The sequence below is a fragment of the Paramormyrops kingsleyae genome, chromosome 8 (assembly GCF_048594095.1).
Source record: "Paramormyrops kingsleyae isolate MSU_618 chromosome 8, PKINGS_0.4, whole genome shotgun sequence".
In the NCBI taxonomy this organism is placed as follows: Eukaryota; Metazoa; Chordata; class Actinopteri; order Osteoglossiformes; family Mormyridae; genus Paramormyrops; species Paramormyrops kingsleyae.
Window position 1 is genome coordinate 20,357,989 of NC_132804.1, and position 20,235 is coordinate 20,378,223.

General features: G+C 39.6%; 2 protein-coding genes and 2 long non-coding RNA genes across 8 annotated transcripts in view; 3 read left to right on the forward strand and 1 right to left on the reverse strand.

Annotated features, from left to right (window-relative positions):
* The window catches only part of kcnq2b (potassium voltage-gated channel, KQT-like subfamily, member 2b), a 37,163-nt gene extending 32,344 nt beyond the window's left edge, over nucleotides 1–4,819 (forward strand). For all 4 annotated transcript variants that reach the window (XM_023795486.2, XM_023795483.2, XM_023795487.2 and 1 more), the window contains one exon: nucleotides 120–4,819. In XM_023795486.2, coding sequence (XP_023651254.1) covers nucleotides 120–815 — 696 coding nt within the window. In that variant the 3' untranslated portion in view covers nucleotides 816–4,819. The remainder of the gene's footprint in view (nucleotides 1–119) is intronic.
* Nucleotides 4,820–6,170: 1,351 nt separating this feature from the next.
* LOC140592286 (uncharacterized) lies at nucleotides 6,171–9,126 on the forward strand. The gene is made up of 4 exons (XR_011992631.1): nucleotides 6,171–7,717; nucleotides 7,839–7,910; nucleotides 8,755–8,906; nucleotides 9,082–9,126. It is a non-coding gene; the product is annotated as an uncharacterized lncRNA (long non-coding RNA).
* LOC140592287 (uncharacterized) lies at nucleotides 9,078–11,197 on the reverse strand. Its single transcript, XR_011992632.1, has 2 exons — nucleotides 11,157–11,197; nucleotides 9,078–9,466 (listed from the first exon to the last, which is right to left on the reverse strand). It is a non-coding gene; the product is annotated as an uncharacterized lncRNA (long non-coding RNA).
* A 112-nt stretch (nucleotides 11,198–11,309) lies between these two features.
* Nucleotides 11,310–15,823, forward strand: arfrp1 (ADP-ribosylation factor related protein 1). 2 transcript variants are annotated; one of them, XM_023795257.2, is made up of 8 exons: nucleotides 11,310–11,576; nucleotides 11,714–11,807; nucleotides 12,021–12,108; nucleotides 12,566–12,648; nucleotides 12,819–12,900; nucleotides 12,985–13,055; nucleotides 13,310–13,410; nucleotides 15,049–15,823. In XM_023795257.2, the coding sequence occupies exons 2-8, from the start codon at nucleotides 11,715–11,717 to the stop codon at nucleotides 15,134–15,136; spliced, it is 606 nt and encodes a 201-aa protein (XP_023651025.1). In that variant the 5' UTR covers nucleotides 11,310–11,576; nucleotide 11,714; the 3' UTR covers nucleotides 15,137–15,823. The 2 variants fall into 2 exon arrangements, with proteins under 2 accessions (XP_023651025.1, XP_023651026.1); XM_023795258.2 differs by having other exon boundaries at nucleotides 11,328–11,349.
* The last annotated feature ends 4,412 nt before the right edge of the window (nucleotides 15,824–20,235 follow it).

The following is a 20,235-nucleotide window of genomic DNA, read 5'->3' on the forward strand; positions in this document are numbered from 1 at the left end:
TCAGTATTAATTTCCCCACTGGGCATCAATAAAGAAGCATCTCATTGCTGATTACTGTAGGAGTTACAGCTGTCTTCCAGGATTGGAGCCACATGTGACATGTTTTGTCTTCTCTGTAGGTGATTTCCATGGAAAGGAAGCTAGACTTCTTGGTCAACATCTATGTGCAGCGCATGGGCATTCCACGGGCAGAGACGGCCGCCTACTTTGGATCCAAGGAGCCTGATCCGGCTCCTCCCTACGACAGCCCAGTGGAGAAAAATGGCTCCATCACTAAAATCATCCGTTCCATTAGCTCAACCGGCCAGAAGAATTTCGATGCTCCACCCTCATGTGCCGGGTCTCAAGGGCAGTGTCCTCCATCCACGTCTTGGCAGCAGCATCCCCTCAGCGAGTCCCATCCACGCAGTCAGGGCAACTCACCCAATGGTGACCCCTCCTTGGTGCGCATCCCCCCTCCCCCGGTTAACGATCGCTCTTCTGGGGGAAGCCACCGGGGGGCGTCTCATCACGCCCGCAGCGAGAACGGCAAGGCACAGCCTGAGAGTGACACATCCGTCTCCATTCCTTCGGTGGACCACGAGGAGCTGGAGAGGTCTTTCAGTGGCTTCAGCATCTCCCAATCCAAAGAAAACCTGGAGTTCCTCAACAACACCTACTTCAGTGGTGTGGCCCGTTGCGCCAAGGTCAGGCCCTACATTGCTGAGGGCGAGTCTGACACCGATTCTGACCTCTGTACCCCCTGTGGCCCCTCCCCACACTCTGCCCCCGGTGAGGGGGCCTTTGGAGACAGGGGCTGGTCGGGTCCCAAATAAGACAGACTAGGGAAGTCTACACTACACAATCAGTGCTTCAAAACAACTGTCTGTAGTGAGGGAACTGCAAATTAGGCTGTACACTCAGCTGGTTTTAATGTCGGAGGTCTGTAGGTTTTCTAATGGGTTACATTTATCTAGCTTTGATGGACGGCAGACGCATTTTCCCTCACATATCCATGCATTCATTTTTCAGTGTGTATTTCACACTAAATATTGTCTATTCTAGATCCGCATTGTGTCTACACTTCATTGCTGGAGACAGTTGAATGTAGCTGGCAATGTTTAACGTAATCAAAGGAGGGAGTTCAGTTCACTTAGCTCCAGGCGATTATGATTGTAACTGTGAAATTTTGGCATTGATTGCCATCACACCTTCGATCTACACTGCTGAACACATCCTCTCATATGGAATGCCTTACATGACAGCAGGGGGACCGTAAAGCAGAGGAAAGTTAGAACATTTCCAAGGGCCTTTGAGTGACAAGGGCTTTGGAAAATTATTGAATTGGTCTGGGCTGGGGGCCGAATATGATATGTTTTCATGGGGCCCAGAATCTCTAGTGGCAACCCTGCATGACAGCATCAGTGTGCCAGTATAGGGTTAGTGCAGAAGTGGCTCAATGCAGGGACTTTAATGCACGTGCTGAAGCCCAGGAGCGTCGCTAAAAGGGGTCCTCAGCTGACCTCGTTTAATGAAGTTTTATGAGATCGCCGGACAGCCTTTTATGATTACCACCTGGGGTCAACAACTGAGTTCAACTGACACTTTTATCCTAAGCAACTTAAATTAGAGGGAAGGATCACAATTTATGCTTGCAGGCGTTTGAATCCACAACCTTGTCGATGCTAGCATAACACTCTACTTGTTGAACTACAGGAGCTCACTGTTATCACACCATATCACAGAAAATAAAAGGGGGCACTCTGAAACTCCAATAGCCCGGGGACCTTTGACCTCTGGCTTTATGTTAGATAACACCTTCATAAGCTACAGTACATACGACTTCTTAATAAGCAATACATACATATTCAAGAATCTGTGTGTCACCAGCTCTCGGCAGATAGGTGATGGGGTCTGTGACGGGCGCTACATGTATGGGTGTTATAAAGCCGCCAGTACAACCCTCTGGACTCTCTTCAATGGGTAGAGACCTCAACCCCGCAGTGCTCAACACAAAGACTTGTCCTTGGCTACACGGCACTCTTATAACGCTCTCATAGGCAGTGTGCCATACCGACAAAAACGCACAGTTCTTGAAGATATCGTGAGAATCTGGTGTCAAGCCCCTGTCTTTCAAATTTAAATGTAAAAATGGAAACCTGATTGTTTTCTTTTTGTTGAAGGACATTTTCCAAAGCGGCACTTATTGCTGTACGATCAATGGTGCACTTGGAAAGTGTTAGAAATGTACATTTGACTTACATTGTATTCCAATACACATCTTAAACTTACCCTCACCACTCATCACAGTTGTTTATAACCAGTAATTTGTTAGTGCTTATTAAATCTCTAATCTTGTTTTGACCAGCAGATATGTGAACATTCGACTTCTGCCTTGTAAAGGTGTACGGTTAGCTTGCTCTGCTTGCCGATCGAGGAACACAAAACGATGGGAATGTACGTTTGCCGTTTCATAAAGAGACAGCGAATTGCTTGTCCAGAGAAACTCACTTAAGAAAATGTATATAAATGCAGACTGTATACCTGATTCTGTTCTTATACACTGGAAACATTTTTTTAAGGATGATTTTAGAGAACAGATACAATGCCTTGCATGGAACACAGCAACTATTTACGTCAAGTATTTCTGCAAGGGAGACTACAGCGAGAAGAGGAAGAGGGTACAAAAATATATTTTACCTCAGTATTTTTACAGATTTGTATTTAGATACTGAAATTGAGGTTAACTGCTTTATTTCAGCTCTGTGAAACATTTAAAGTGCTTTGCGTTTTTTAAAAATTTCTGCTTTAAGATTTACACAGTGGTACGACTAGGATAACTCGAAAAAAACTGTGCAGGACACCACCGACTGCGAGGATTCTATATGTACATCTGTAATTAACATACTGCAATAGTTTGCATTTGCTGTAAAAGCATGCTTTACACGTGCATTAAGTGTGCAGCAAACAAATGCTTGCCTCATTTGCCAAAAGTAAATTGGGCCGTAGATTAAACATTTTTTACTGCCATAGATTTTGCAAATACAAACAGTGCCCGTATTTTATACACATGTATGTATATGCACACTCATACTCTCACACACAAATATATATTATACATATATGCACATATACTGTATAAGTAGTTAAACATAGATTATATAGAACATAGCAGTCGTACAGATAAGTTAGCATGGCATGGTTCGAAGGCCTAATTATCTGTATAGAAATGCATTATTCACAAATGCTCATCCATCAGCCTTCTTTCGAGGTAACCTTAAAATTTCTATACTGTACATTATCGCTGTGTGTTTTCTGAGTGACAGTTTCTTTGTAATTTCTGCTTTTTAAAGACCTTCAAAATGCAAATGAAGGAAGTCTTAAAATGCAACGATGTTAATTTCTATGATGAAGGCAGCATGCCTTGCTTCAGTAACCAGGGCCAAGGACTCCAAGCGAATCCTGGAGTTTTATTCTCAAACTTATGGACATTCTTGGCTATGGGGATCAGTGTGGATCTGAAGGCTGACATAGAAGGGGAGGTCACGTCTCTGGTTGAGCCACACTGATTTCCTGCGTTTATGTCACTCACAGCGCCTCAGATGGAGGTGCTAGAAGGGTGGAGTTGACGTCTTGTACCTCTAGTGGTAGGAAATTCGACTCTAGAACTGGGTGCACTTTTTGTTTTTTTTTGTCTGTGTTTCTCCTCTCTGCTTTCCTCCATCCAAAGTCACGTTGTTCAATTTAGTGGGTAAATTGTAATCATGTGATCATGTTGTGAGTGACTGGGAGTGAAGCAGCACCTCAGCCAAGGGTGTCCCGCCTCGTGTCGTGTTCTCCTTCAGATGAGCTGCGGGTCGCTGTAATTCTGACTTGATTTGTTGTCGCAAAACGTGAACAGACATAAAATGAAGAAGCCAGAGACACTGAGAATGTGTCTAACCGGTATTTGTAATGCAGTAGTTCAGTTTGCTTTAAAATAAGACAGCCATGTTTGTACATATATTTAAGAAAAATATTAGTAAATATGAATCCTATCTGCTTATATACCCTGGTATTTATTTATTTGGCTATTTTAATTTCTTGATTGCCAAAACCAGCTGTACTAAATATGAATTCAGGGAAACAATGTCATAGGTTTTGGACAATACCAGAAATGTCAATATAGCAAGTAAATAACAAGGTCTGTTTTGTTTCTCTTCACTGCTTCCTTGGCTAAGTTTAGGATTTTAATTTTCTCCTAAACATGTATATGGATGGAAATATTAGTAGCCTAGTCTTGTAATCCACTGCGTTTCCAAGCGCTGAGTCGTTTGGCCGATCGTTATCACGAATATAAAAGCTGGGGTGTCATCGCGCTTGACCTTCATATCAGGCTCCCTGTATTTCACTCCTGTGTTTGGACCCAGAAGTCAGCACAGCAAGGGAGTGTGAAAGAATTCCACAGAGAAATTGAAGATCTCTGGTACCCACTTCAAATCTGCTGGCTCTATGCACGATGCTCTTCCTGCAGACGGTATTTCTGTTTATTTATGCCATTATTATTATCTTTTTTTTTTTTTTTTTGCAACTCATGCGTGGGACTTGATCTTTGCAGGAACTCTACAATAGTTGATGTGTTTGTCTGGAATTTTTAAGCTCCCTTTTTATGTACAAAATGGCTGATAGTTCATTTCATATTATCGTTTCTCGGTTTCTTTTCCAACAGATGCCTGCCAGCATGTTTAATATGTCTGAATGTTATGAATATAGCTTTTACCTACCATGTAGCACCATTGTGTAATACACCACTGACCTCCATGGTCAATGGGAAATGTATAATAAACTTTATACAGCCTCATTTTAGACATTTTCTTATATCAATGTACGCAGACTGTCTCTGGGCCTTCATATTATTTATTGCTGAACAAACATTTTTGATTGCGGGCAAAAAATTGTATTTCCCCTTGTGATGACTGAAAAAATGGTCCCCATAACGCCAAAAATAACAGGTTTGTATCACACTGGTCCCCAATGTGACCCACACACACACGCAAATACTCTCTGTGCACCATGTAGAATTTAATACCAAACACTGTCTCTTTTCTTCTCAGGGTCCTTCTGCTGTTCACTCCTTTCTGTTCTTTGTACACATCAGATATTAGAGGAGCTTTTGTCCTTGTGTGCGCCCCGAAGGAAGTAAACAAAATGCAATTACAGCTCTGATAATGAACAAAAAAGCCTTTTACTTTTTATATTCTATGGACTTTTTTTTTTCTCTCTCCTATCGGCGACTGTCATTCTCTGAATCATCCTATTGGCTGACAAGACAAAATCCAAACCATGAAATATAGAAAAGTCAGGAAGGAATCCAGTCTCCTCGTTTTCTATCACCATTCTTCCTGAACCTAAGAACTGACTGGGCAATTTTAAATGCACCTCCATATCTCAGCTGAAGTTTATGTTTCAAGGCGGCATAAATTATTTGATAAATTATTGAGCCCAAATGCAATACATGTTGTATTTTGGATGCAAAGTTCAATGGATTTTTATGTTTAAACTATGTTTTTAAGAAAACAACAATTTTGACCAGCATTGCCACAATTCATATACAATTCCCAATTCAGCTATAGCTGTTAAATATGAAATATAGAATCATTTCTGGGGGCAGTCCTGTGAGGTGGTACTGAGGCTGAGTGGGTTAAAGCAGCTGTCTTGTAAACAGGAGATCCTTGGGATAACTGAAAGCCAGGAGGAAACGTGGGTCCTCCCCATTCCTGAATCTCCCTGGGGATTGATAAAGTTAGTCTTACTAGAATGTGATGGAATTTCCTAATCCTGGTATGACCAAGTTATGTGTTAAAAAAAACAATAGAATTTAAATACATTGCTGATCGCTGATAAGCACAGTACTTGCACTGTGCCCAGCAATGAAGTCAACACGAAATGTTACATAAGGGCCATCTCTTAGAAGGGCAGGGTGGGGGATCCCCGGTGCCATCCCTTAGAAGGGCAGGGTGGGGGATCCCCGGTGCCATCCCTTAGAAGGGCAAGGTGGGGAATCCCTGGTGCCTTCCCTTAGAAGGGCAGGGTGGGGGAACCCCGGTGCCATCCCTTAGAAGGGCAAGTCTGCAGTTGCCTGAAGGGTCGAGGCTCTAGAGAGAAAGAACGGAGCAGCTAGCTGGGTTTTCCTCTTAAGTGAGAGACTGGAACACAAACACACATAAAAGCCAAAGTCCCAGACAGCAATCACATGATCACAGCTGTGACAGAGCGGACAACACTAGTCAGAGGAAGAAGAAGCAGGACTTTATATATGCTGATGGAGACTGTACCCATCAAGAACAGTCCCTCAATAAGGCTACATCTTTGTACCCCGAACGACAGAACAAGTGAGAGCTTAAAAGAACACCTGTGATTTCTAACAAAAGCTTTGTGACTATGAGGTAGTGTTGTAGTCAAGACCGCCTAAACCGAGACCAAGACATTGAAGAGACCGGAGGGTATCAAGACCAAGACACTGCCGAGACTTGAGGGTAAACGCCAACCTAAGATAACTTGTACGCGGGGAAATGAGTCACGCGGCACGTCTCTCAGCGGAAACAAAGGGTAACGCTTCAGTCTCAGCCTCGCATTCGCTGTGATAGCATCGTGCATGGTTACACTAGCTGAATACATATATTTAGACAGTAAAAAAACATTTAGACAATGATAGACAGCAACAGTAATTATTATTATATAATAAAATACATTTTAAAAAAGATTTCTTATTAATTATTCTAATTTTAATAATAAACCATTAATACATTTAATTATAATAATATTGTCCTGCCGAGCGGGGACAGGACGGAGATAAAGGCGCAGATGTCAGGGTATCGGGGAATATGGGGTTTAATTACAGGTAAGGCAGGCAAAACGCAGACGGACAATACAATGACCGGACCGGGGAAACAAACTGAAACGTGGACGAAATACAGAGGACTAATGACAACAACCAGAAACAGCTGATCACACGAGAATTCCACACGGGGTTAATGAGGGTGCGTGGCACACGGAAGGAGCGGATGATCGGGGCAGGACACATTGTTTTTTTTAACTTTACACATTGTTTGGATACATTTATTTTCTTACTTTACAAATTGCTGTTTTGATAAATGTGCTTAGATGTGTTTAGTACAGTATATGCTCTTCTTGTTTTATCCGGTTAATTTTGTGTTTAAATGCTAAAAAAACATATTTAGGTGTACTTTTTTGGGACCGGGAACCAATTTGTATAATAATAATGGTTTTCCATTATTTCTTATGGGGAAAATTCGATCAGAACTCGAACTTTTTAGGATTCGATCTGGAGTTCTGAAAGGATTAAGTTCAAGTTCTGAGGTACCACTGTATTTATCGTTCTTAAACATATATTTATATATTGTGGCGAGTGTGAGAGAGAGAATGAGAAGACACACTGATCTTCAAGCAAACGTCTTTTTATTTCTCAGCTTTTGGCAGCTTCAAAACAGACTTGCATACAAAGAGTACTGTGCCCTCCACTGACATGCTCCAGTACTGCTCCTCAACCTAACACAGCGCTGTTTTCTCTTTTTTCCCCATCCCATCGAGACCACTATGTCCGAGACCAAGATAAGACCGAGACCAAATAGAGTAGAGACCAAGACAAGACCGAGACCAAATAGTCGAGACCACAAAAAAATTGGTCTCGAAACCAAGACCGGTCTCGAGAACTACAGCACTAGTATATGAGGAACAAGTACGATAGTCCATTGCCAATTTCCTTATCTTACAGTCTGATTACTGACTTCAATCCTAAATATGAAGAGAGCTATCAGAAAATGTAACAAAAATCAAGTAAATTTCTCATTTCTTTCTAGGGCCAGGAAAGCAGAAAGAACAATACGACTCATAGGAGAGCGACAGACAGCCGGAAATGAAAGAAGGACCAAGTAAAATGATGTGATTTCTTTTCACCTGCCTTCAGGTTTATACAAACATGTAGTATTTAAATATTAAAGTTATAAAAGATCATATAGATCAATTGTCTTATAATTTCAGGGATGATTTTAATGTCATGTAACTGATCATTAAAACCGTATCAATTTTTGTGTGAATGCAGTATAAAACAGCATTTTAAGATATTTCATTCTGGAAAAATCATTATGATACATTTTTTATTAAATTGTAGCTTAACAGCTCTTACACATTGCTTTTACAATGAAGCAGGCATAGAAAATGGATGGATGGATGGACAGACAGATCAGTCTTAGTTGAGGTTGTTTGCCAATGGTGCTCAGGGGATCCGAATCAACATCAGGAAACATCTTCATGCATCCATCCATCTTCCAACTGCCTTTTCAGGGCAGGACTGTGGAAGCCTGGAGTCCATCCCAGCCAGCCTGTTAATCAAGAGGCATCCTACCACCATACAGATTTAGTAAACTGGCTGTGATACACATTTGTCTTTTGACACATCCCCCTCCCCCCCCAAAAAAAATTCACGAAATCTTCCCTTTGTCAGACATATTAAGCAATAAATTACCAGCAACCATTATCTTCTGTAGTCAGCATTGATGACTATGGGATGGGTGAATGAAAGAATCAATAATGTCATCACCATCATCATCATCGTTCTTATCCAAAAATCTTAATAATATAATTAATATCCCTGTGCAGGATCTTATTGTGAAACCCTGTAACAATTTATAACAGGAAACTTTATAACTGTATAATTACTCAACAAAAATGATTATCTTGATATCCCACATCATAACATCCATTTTTCTTTCTCAGTGCATGGTCATCCGAGCATGAGGGCTGACTGTGAGCAGAGGCTCCTGTATACCCTCCTGACACAGTACAACAAACTTTCTGGACCAGCTGCCAACACATCTGAAGCAGTGCTGGTCAGCTCTGGCCTGTCCATTGCACAGCTCATTGCTGTGGTGAGGGCGAATGAACAACCAAAGGTTTCTTGAATTAATCATATGAAAGGTCAAACAAAGGGAATGGTAAAAAAAAATAAAAAATACCAATGCAAAAGTCATAAGGTGCGCAGTTTTATATGACAAGTACATCATACTTATTTATAATTAGAATTAACTTCTTTTTTATAAATAGGATGAGAAGAATCAGATGATGACTACAAATGTTTGGATGAAACATGTAAGCTGATTATAAAATTAAAGCAACAATAAATTTCACTTTAGAAAAGGCTGCTCTGGGTGGCATGGCGGTGCCATGTTTGGAAAGAGGCTCTGTGTCTCTGCTCCTCTGTGTATGGAGTTTGCATTTTCTCCCCATGTTGCCATGGGATTTCCTCTGGCTTCTCTTGCCCATGTGCCATGTGCTGAGGTGGAGCTGCTCAATCGTTCATAGGTATGCATGTCTGCTGCTAGGTTATTCCCTTCTCAGAAAGGCTGGACCGGACATACTGGATCACTCAACCTCACAAGTCCCCATATCATCTCATGGAAGACAACCTGGCCAAGAAACAGGTGGGGACCTGAGAAATGGTCCCCAAGGCATCAAAATAACATGTTTTACCATGTCTCCACAATGTAATATATCCCAGGACTACACACACATTAGACAGCAACATGTACATTGTGTTCTGAACAATAACAGTTCAATCTGTTGATGTTGTGTTTTATAGGACCAGTAACACAAGTAATACAAAAGGTAAAACTTTAAGGCTAATGGGATATCATTTCAAATACAAGAACCTGTAGTCATCGGTGGAAATTAGCGGGAGAACATCTTAAACTGGATTTGTGAAAGCACTTCTTTACACGGCATGTAGTTAGAGTATGGAATAGTCTTCGTGTTAGTGTTATGCAGGCTAAAACCTGGGTTCCTTTAAATCAGAGCTAGATAAGATTTGAACAACTTTAAGCAATTAGTTGAATTCTCCTCAAGTGAGCTTGATGGGCTGAATGGCCTCCTCTCATTTGTAAATGTTCTTATGTTTTCTACAGTCCTCTTTAGGAAATCCTGTATTTTTAGTCATGTCACACTACTTTTAAGTGTTTTCCACCTTGTCTTTCTGTTTCTCCACACTTTTTGACCTTCGACATGAATTGACTGGTTGTTTTTCATCTGGCACTTTAAGGTTTGTTAAGACTAAGCAAAGACAGTTTTCTGGAAAAACACTGGGATATGTCATTTGCTTCAGAAACTGTGAACACCTTATCTTTATGGATGGCCCCAGACGGTTCGAGACACTGAAACAAACCTATACACTTCTCCAAGCGCGTTCATATTGTTGTTTAGTTTTGTTGTAGATTTCTATTGTTTTATTATACATTAAAATGAACCACTAAGTAACTCAATCATCTCCAGAGCCATTAATTTACAGCAAAGTCAATCAATTGGTGTTTCTGCCTGGTTTCCCCAGTTTGGCTGACTGAAGGAGGTCCTCAATGATTTATCTCCAGTTGCCTGATTCACCAATTACATATGTGAATGCAGTGAGCCATCTTCTTTTATAGCATAAAAAACTATATATAATGCTGTCAACTGTTGCTAAATATAAGGCAGTACTGAAAAAATTATTTATGTGATTACAGTCATTAATATTTAAGTTTGGTCTACACATTTTAATTTGCCTTCTTGGGTTCTACGTGCATTTTGACTTCAGAGTAACTATAGTGTGTGATATCCAGCTGCGGGACCTTGTCAAAGATAATTTCTTCTTTGTCTGCACTCACTTTTAACTGCAAACTGACATTCGTAATAATCAGTGACATTTGTCTGAGGTGTATAATGGTTGGATGATAAGGTCAAAATTGTGCACTTGCTTTTATACGTTATTATAATGCGACACTACACATTTGTTTCTAATTTCGTGTACTTCCCGAGACTAAATTATAGATAAGTGAAGTTTGAATGCGAATCTCCAAGAGTTTCAAAATCGTTACAGACATAAACAGTAAAAATAGTGAAGCCAAGCTACTATAACTACTTCTGTAACCTCCAGAAGTGACAATCACAGAAATGTTCCATAATCTAAACAAAGATCAAAAGCTGGATGTTTGATCGAAAGCCCCAAAATCCTCAATTCTAAATAACTATAACATATATTAAAAGTATCCAGTTTAGAATTTCTAGTTAATTAATTAAGATTGGTCCATGACTTTTTTTTTAAATTATTATTGGATTCACCGAAGATTATTAATATGATAATGCAACACTACCCGGAATAGCTCGAATATTTCCAAGGTCGTGGAAGTTACCCATCATACGTACCAATGATATGTTGACGATGCATAGTGGGAGTTGTAGTTCAATATTATCATCTTTATGTAGAAACAAAGGCCTCCAGAAACTGCAATAAACTTCAACTCCCACAATGAATTGTAGGCGGCTGCGTCGCTGTTTTTGATGTTTGTATGTTGTGAATTTTAACCGGAGCATTTGAGATAGTCGGATAAGCAGTTTGTGAACAGTATATTTATGTGTTTGTTCTGATTTTATATTAATTTACTTTATTCGACGGGGTAGTATTTCCTAATTGTGCGGTATGCGATCGCCCAGCTAGCTTCGGTCATATATGCTGTTTTTAAAGTTGCCTTTTCCAACAGGGAACTTGGCTGCTTTCTAGATATAGATGACAGGTTTGTAAAATCTTTAAATTTAGATTTAAATACAGGATCTGTCAGTTTATTTTTTAGCTATTTAAGATTTCGTTCAGTTTGGTTAAAACTTGTCCAGTGCATTTATTTGTTTGAATTATGTTTTCTTTTTCTTTTAGGATGTACACCTTATTATCTGGTCTATACAAGTACGTGTTCCAGAAAGATGAATTCTGCATTTTGATTCTGGGTCTGGACAATGCAGGGAAAACGGTATGCTGCACTTAGTCGGTTACCTAACTTAAGGCTTCGTTTTTTCGGTCTGTTGTAGTTGAATGAACCTCTCGCTTGCTCCTTGGCGTAGTTTTTATTTGCATGAAATATATTTATTGTTATGTGGTTAAGCATGCTTGTCTTTTTATACATTCAGGTGATCTTCTGTTGTTGTTGTGCGGCAAAATTTGGATTTTTATGATTCTGTTGCAGACTTTCCTGGAACAAACGAAAACTAAGTTTAGTAAGAATTACAAAGGGATGAGCTTGTCCAAGATCACAACCACAGTGGGGTTAAACAGTAGGTGAATTTTATTCATTAATTGCGTATTTTTTTAACTATACAGGAGCACAGTTTTTGAATGTTCTTGGCCTCTTTATTAGGTACACCTTGCTAGTGTTGGGTAATACCCACTTTTGCTTCAAGTGTAGATGCCACCGATTGGATTTTTTTTTTTGCACATCTATAAACTCTTGGTGCTGTGGTGTGTGAAAATCTCAGGAGGGTGGCTGATTCTTAGATGCTGGAACCACCATGTCAGACACCAACTGCCATGACACATTCAAAATCACTTAGAACACACTTCATGTTTAGTGAGTGAACCTCTTATGCTCGTCTCCATGCTGTATGTATTCAGTTGCAGCCACATGATTCATGGTTTGGAGGAGCAGGCTGTCTTCATTGACAAACAGGTTTTCCCAGATACAATTACCACTGAAAGAACATTTGCTATATTAGCTTCTATTGGTCTCTCTAGTTGGTACCATAGATGTTGGGAAGGCACGTCTGATGTTCTGGGATCTTGGAGGACAGGAGGAACTGCAGTCACTGTGGGATAAAGTATGTGCTTGACCTTTTTCTTTGTCTTCTTCATTTCACTTACAGAACAGCAAATGATTGTATTCCACTGATTTTCAGTTTATTTATTGAAAGATGCATGTTTACTGCATGTACGAAAGTTCCATGTCTACAACCTAAACTTGTGTGTTCTTGAATGTTCTGTAACTCAGTATTATGCCGAGTCACATGGAGTGATTTACGTGATTGATTCAACTGACGAAGAGCGGTTGTCTGAGTCAAAGAACGCCTTCGGTGAGACATCTTCCAAAATTGTTCATAAAAGATTTGCATGTACCTTTTGTTAATTTGATTGTTTCTGACTTCTCCCCTCCCCAGAGAAAATGATTAGCAGTGAGGTTTTGGAAGGTGTTCCAGTGCTTGTCCTTGCCAACAAGCAAGATGTAGAGGTATCTTCTAGCATTCTAACTTGGGATGATGGTAGCCTTTGTTTCCACAAAGACATTGCATTGTTTTTACTACATATTTACATATTTAAGGTCTAATTATACCTCTGCAGTTGTCCCACATGGAACCAAACAATTTGAATACTGTGTAGGAAGAAAGATGTATTAATCATACAAAACAGGGAAACTGCTTGGACATCTCTTGTTGGCACAGTGTGGATATGGTGTAATGTTAATACAGCCCTGATTGTCTGCAGAATTGTTTATCTGTCCCGGACATCAAAACAGCCTTCAGTGATTGTGCGCCGAAGATTGGGAAGCGTGATTGTCTTGTACAGCCATGCACGGCCCTCACTGGGTAAGTAATATTTTGTGTATGTTCACTTTATGTTGTGATTGAAATTATTTCATAATTTCTGTCTGACACCACATTAGGGCTGCAACACATGTTTTGATAGTCGAATAAACTATAGATTACTGAAACAAATAATTGATTAGTCGGACGAATCGCCCAGTTACCAAATAACTGTTATTTGGTATCAGCCATCAGCTTTTAAATTTAGCTTGTGGTGGTTTCATGCATTTGCTAACAATCAGACAAAGCTGAATACTTGATTTTAAAATGCACTCTTTTAATGAACGTTCCTGTTAATATAAAAGATAAATTAAAAAATCCAATATCCATTTGTCCTGTTAAAATTTCAAATGAAATATACCAAAACTACAAGTTTTCCCTAAATCAAGTAAACCAAACATTCCATCTAAATTTAAATTTTAACTTTAAGGTTAGAAATGTGCATTCTGCTGTCTGTCTATACTCTTGCAACTAAATTTTACAATCACAGTTCTGTATTTAAAAGGAGGAAAGTCAGCATGAGAAGCTGTTTAGGGAAAAATTACTGAAACGTGCACATACACATGCTGAATCAGTCCACACCTCTGAACACACTCACACTGACCACTTGCGCTTTGTATTGGCTTATACTGTATACATGGCATCAGTATAACAGTATAGGCTAATACAAAGCAGATCTCTCTTACTGATTTTATCGGAATGTCAAGACGCTAGAAAGACTTAAAACAAATATTTTGACCACCTTACACCTAACGATCGAAATGATGGGAGCGCGCTAGAGTTCCAACAAAACTCTCAAGATTTTGTCCTAAAATGGAAATTTTTCTGCGACAGTGAAATTGCTTGAGAGGTCGTTAGCTGTAAGGTCTGCATTATCCGACTCATTACCAATTCAAGAGAATATGCATTTCAAAATAGAAAATGTTATAGCTCATAACATGAAGTAGAACGGCTTTTAATTTTTACATTATGTAACTAGCTAGCTAGCATAAATGAGTTACCAAGATGAGTCCTTTTAATCCAGTGAGCCGATGTGCTGCCCAAATGCGCGAACATGTAGGATCTGCTCCCATGCCAGCTAAGGTCAGCTTTGCAAATTGTGTAACTGAAAACCTTTTCTCGGAGTTTAGTGTGACATGCTCCCACACTTTGGAGGTTTTTGTTTGTGAAGCTACCATCGCACTTTGGTTAACTTCTCTCAAGGGATCAATATCAAAACATTTCAAGTTAGCGTGAGAGACACGTGATGACATTACCAACTAATTGACTGTTAAACTACTTGGCATCTAATTTGGTAATCGATTAATCGTTGAACCTCTGCACAACATTATAATTCCATGTCCTTGCTTACTCGTTTTCCTGCAGTTATGAGCTGATTAGTCATTGCGGGATTCTTGTTCTCAGTGTTTGAGGAAAGATTTAACTTGAATAATTGTACCTTATGTTTTTGGATTTAGAGAAGATTGTGGAATATTCGTATAGAAATTACTAGTTGTTTTTATTATTTACATATTTGTATTTTTTTTTTTTTTTAGTTAAAATTTGAAAAAGCTGATTCCAAGGTGGTAGTGACTGGTAATTCATAATAATAACTATAAATTATTATTATTATTTAGCTGCTGCTGTTATTGTGCTTTTTAGGCACGGTGTTAATGAAGGCATTGAGTGGATGGTAAAATGCGTCGTCAGAAACATCCACCGACCCCCACGGCAGAAGGACATCACATAAACCCGGCTGCTTCTCTGAAGGTCTCTCAGCTGCCCTCTGACTCCTTGTCCTCGTTTACATGAGACAGTGTCACCCCGTGTTTGTCCGTGCTGCCTGTCTCAATTTTCCTCTCTTGTGAATAGATGTCCGGCATCCTTTTAATTAAATTTAAGAGTTGGAAGATAAATATCGCTGTAATAATCAATTCTGTTTATTGATTTATCAGTTCTAGCCCATTTTTTTTGTTGGCATAGCGTTCATCAAACCATGCATTAATGTACAGTGGTATAATTGTGTTTATAACCTCTTATCCCGCACTCCAGATTACTGTAACAACCAAGACTATCGGAGTATGTTAAACTTGTGTGGAAATTAGCATGGTAATCTGACACGGAGATTTAATTTGCCGTTAATTACCGCTCTTGTTTTCTGTGTGTTCTGTGATTTCATCCCTTAAAGTCACAAACATTTCCACTGGTGCAATCTGATTATAAAGTGCATTTGATATCCATGTAAATTTTGGAGGAATTGAGAGGGGAAAAAAAGTTTAAAATCCAATGTCTTTGCAGTTCATTCTCTCAAGTGATTTGGTTTGCTTTCCAAATCAGCATAATTGGTCAGGTAATGTGCACAGTATCTACAACTGATGGTGTTCAAAGGTGCTCCACTATTTGATAGGCATGTTTTGAAATAAAATGCATAAAATAGTATAGTATGCTTGTATTTTTCTTGTTCGGTTTTTGGAGTTTGCAGTAAATAAAAATTTGAATATACATTGTGAGATTACAGAACAGAACAGAAGATGAACAGAATATTTTTGCTATCTTATCTTAATGTACCTGGTTAAATCTTTAGACATTTGTTTTAACCAAGTGATGACTAACATTATGAGCAATAATTTATCTCTAGTGATCAGCCCCAATTTGTTCTGTTTTACAGTCTTGCAAGTATTACTGAGCAAGGAACGCTTACCCCAATGTAGCAATGAGAAAATGTGTCCAGTTTCCATCATTTACTTGTATGTTCTCATCCAAATCAGTATTTTAGGCATTGATATCAATAAAATCACTGCTTCTATGTCAAAATCAAAAGTGACCTTTACTAACCCCTCAGCTCCTGCAATCAAGAATTAATATGTTCAGCAGTTCAAGAAAACCAAATTCAAATTAGTACCAAATGTTTCTATAGGTCTGTTTAATAATAACTATTTTTTTAATAATTGGTTTTCCTACATGCATATATAACAGTTGGTCTTCGTCTCCTCGTTTTCAGTCTTCAGTTCAGAGGGTCCTGGCTTTTTTGGAAAGTATCCCAAGAAGGCCAGGGCATGGTGAACTTTGCGAGGAACACCAATCCATTAGCGCAGCACAAGAACACTTATGAGAGCAATTTATAGACAACTTTCTTAATGAAAATGTGTCCTTTCAGTCTTATACTCCCACCTGCTGTGTCCTTTTACCCAGAACCTCTTCTGTAGGCTCATTCAGCACATTTCAAAGAGCTTGAATGCAGCTTTTGGCCCAGGGCTGTTTCAGTCTTCCGATGTGATGGAGAAATTTAGATCAATACTTTGTCATTACGGTGGGTGGCTCAGACCTCAAACACAAAATTAAAAGCATCCGTCACCATATATCATCTATTTATTTGAGCCCAATTACGTGGTAATAAGTTTAGACCAACCTTAATGCTGAATACTGTGATACTTCTACAATCATTTATGGCCAGAAATTTTATTCAGGTTTATTCAGGCTCATCCTTGTTCACTTGATACCACTCTGAGGTTCCCAACCTTGTTTATGAAGAAGCCTTGATATATTCAGGAATTAAAATACAAGCAAAGTGGAATGCACAAAAATATAACATTCTTCATTTTTTCTGAAAAGGGATAAAAGTATGATGCCACTTGAGTGTATCGAAAGACGTACTGAACTGGTAAAGTATTGAAAACTCGTCTGATTTTTCTATTACCTGCGTTATTTAGCACTTATTTCAATGAACAGTATCCCCTGGTGGATGTGTTCAGAACTGCAGCTGTCGAAGTCAGTATTTCTCATTTAGTATAATTTATTAAGTATACTTTAATATTTACCTAGTTGCAAAAGTGCGTACAAATGTGAATGTTGGAATACCTTCCATATAAATATTTTCTCCATATTTTATAGGTTTTATAAAGTCACAAGCGTGAATTGGGGGGGTCAATTCCAGCCCCCACTTTTCCGTATGTGTTTTCACTTGCTTCCTGTGTGCAGATTCCCTCCCATAGTCTACGAATGTGCAGTTAGATGAATTGGTGTATATCAATGGCTGATAGTTATATGCCTGTGTGTATGTGCCCATGTGCCCTGGGAGGGACTGGCATCCCATCCAGGACGACCCCTGGCACGTGCCCTGTGCCTCCAGAGAGACACTCCAGGCTCATGGTAACCCTGCAACAGATAAGTGTCTATGGAAGATGGATAAACGTACTTTCATCTCAAATGGATGATGCAACTAAAGCAAATGAGCGATAACTGAAGAAAGGATGTTGGATATGACTATTCATACCCATTCTGGTTTTTCTCACCCCTTATAGCACAATTGCCACAGATTCTGAATTTAATAATCAATCTTGATGGAGTGTAAGTGACCAGCATTTCAAATGCAAAATTCACAGTTTAAGCCTTACAGGTGGCCACTGATCATGCATAAACGTGCTACGCATGTTTAAAAGACACACGCATGTGTGTGGGTGTGTAATTGTACAGCACAGCCAATCAGCTGCATATTCACTGCATTTTTATTTACCCAGCATATCCACTTAAAAGTTTTTAAAGTGGAAATATAGCTTTCAAATGGTAGGTATGAGTGACAGTCTTAGCAAAATAATAATTTAACTGAAATATTAATAAATACAAAATTGCTATATCTGAAAGTCCCTACCACCCCATTGACAAGCAATGCTTATTTACAATTTTTTGCTATTGGCTACTTTAGTTTAGCTTAATTTCCTCCACAGACACAGATGTTATATGTTATTGATATAATATCACCTTGTCTTCAGTATTGAGACTAAAATGTTTATGATGGAGGATTCTGTCTTTACAGCCATTCCTGTATCTGCTGCAGTGTGATACAGGCCTCAAGCCAGAAGCTGCAACTGGTTTAGCCCAAGTCTGAAAAGGGGTTTGAATTGAACTGGAGATTAAACCTCTAGAGCTGGTGTTTCAGACTATGTATTGCTCACCCTTGAAGCACATGAAAGCCAATGAGGCAGCAGGTATCGCTGCCAAGATAGATATTAAAAATGTCAGGGTAGCTTCTTGAAAAGTTTGCCAAAAAAAAAAAAAAGCTTGAAAGTTGCGTATCCAACATCGTTTGGCATCTGGTACCTCCACCACTGTTTTTCTAGGTCAGCATGGAGGCAACTTCTTGATCCCTTGTTGTATTTGGATACACAGATTCAGGATTAAGGCACCAATACAAACACTGGAAGAAACTTAGCCAGGTGTGGGACTCAAATCGCCAGCCCTGGACATATGAAGGTACAATCCAAACCTCCTTGGATCCTTATGGACTGTCTTAATTTGGTCATTTAATAGAAAAGAAGACCCACTCTGAGGGCAGAGCAACCTGTAGCTGCCCTTGGCTGCTTTTAACTCCGCTTGTTTTTCCCATCGATTACACGCACTGCACTCATGGGTCCTCTAACTGAAAGCATCGCTCTTAGTGCCCTGTATATTTAGCTATATTTATTTTTATATAGTGTCTTTCCCGACATGGTTGCCCAATAACATTCAACAATGAATCAGATAACAGTGTCTCTTGCTGACATGTCACAATGGTGTTACGAGACATTCTGCAGTCTGCTTGCGCTAAGGAAAAGTTCACTATATGGACAAAAGTAATCGGACACACCTCTCAGTCATTGAATTCAGGTGTTTCATTCCGACCCATTGCCACTGCTGTATAAAATAGTCAGGTTTACAAACATTTGTGAAAGAATGGGTCATTTTGAAGAGCTCAGTGAATACAGTGTGGTACTGTCTTAGGATGCCAGTGTTGTAATTTCATTTAGTAAAATTTCTTCCCTGCTAGATATTCCACGGTCAGCTGTAAGTGGTATTATTGTTAAGTTTAGCATTTAGGAACAACAGAAACTCAGACACAAAGCGGCAGACCATGTAAAGTAACACAGTTAGGGTTGCTGAGTGCTGAGGCGCATCCTGCGTAAAAGTCGCCAACTTTTTGTTGACTCAAAAACTGCAGATTTCCAAACTTCACACCAGGGGCTTCATGGAATGGGCTTCCATGGCTGAGCAGCTGCATGCAAGCCTAACATCACCAAGCCCATTCCAAACGTTGGATGAATCTGGAGCTAGTGATGGGCAAAATAATACTTATGAACCATGTGATGTATTTTTTGACTCCACTAGATGGTGCTGTCTGTTCAAAAAAGGGCTCAAAGCATGCCCCAAAGCAAGCCAAGAGCGCCATCTAATGGGGTCAAAAAATACAGAAAATGGTTCATGAAGCTTCATTTGCCCATGACTATCTGGAGCACTGGAAACGTGTTCTGTGGAGTGACAAATAATAAAATCACGCTTCTCTGTCTGGCAGTCTGATGGATGAGTTTGGGTTTGGCAGATGCCAGGAGAACATTACCTGCCTTACTGCATTGTGCCAACTGTAAAGTTTGGTGGAGGAGAGATAATGGTATGGGGGTATTTTTCAAGGATTAGGCTTGGCCCCTTAGTTCCAATGAAGGGATCTCTTAATGCTTCAGCGTACCAAGACATTTTGGACAATTCACTGCTTCAAACTTTATGGGATCAGTTTGGGGAAGGCCCTTTTCTGTTGCAGCATGACTGCACACCAGTGCACAAAGCGGAGTCCATCAAAGCATGGTTGGCTGATTTTGAGGTGGAAGAACTTGATTGTCACAGAGCCCTGACCTCAACCCCATTGAACACCTTTGGGATGAAATAGAACAGAGATTGCAAGCCAGGCCTTCACATCAAACATCAGTGCCTGACCTCACAAATGCTCTTCTGGATGAATGGGCAGAAATTCCCTCAGACACACTCCAAAATCTTGTGGAAAGCCTTCACAGAAGAGTGGCATCTGTTAAAGCTGAAAAGGGG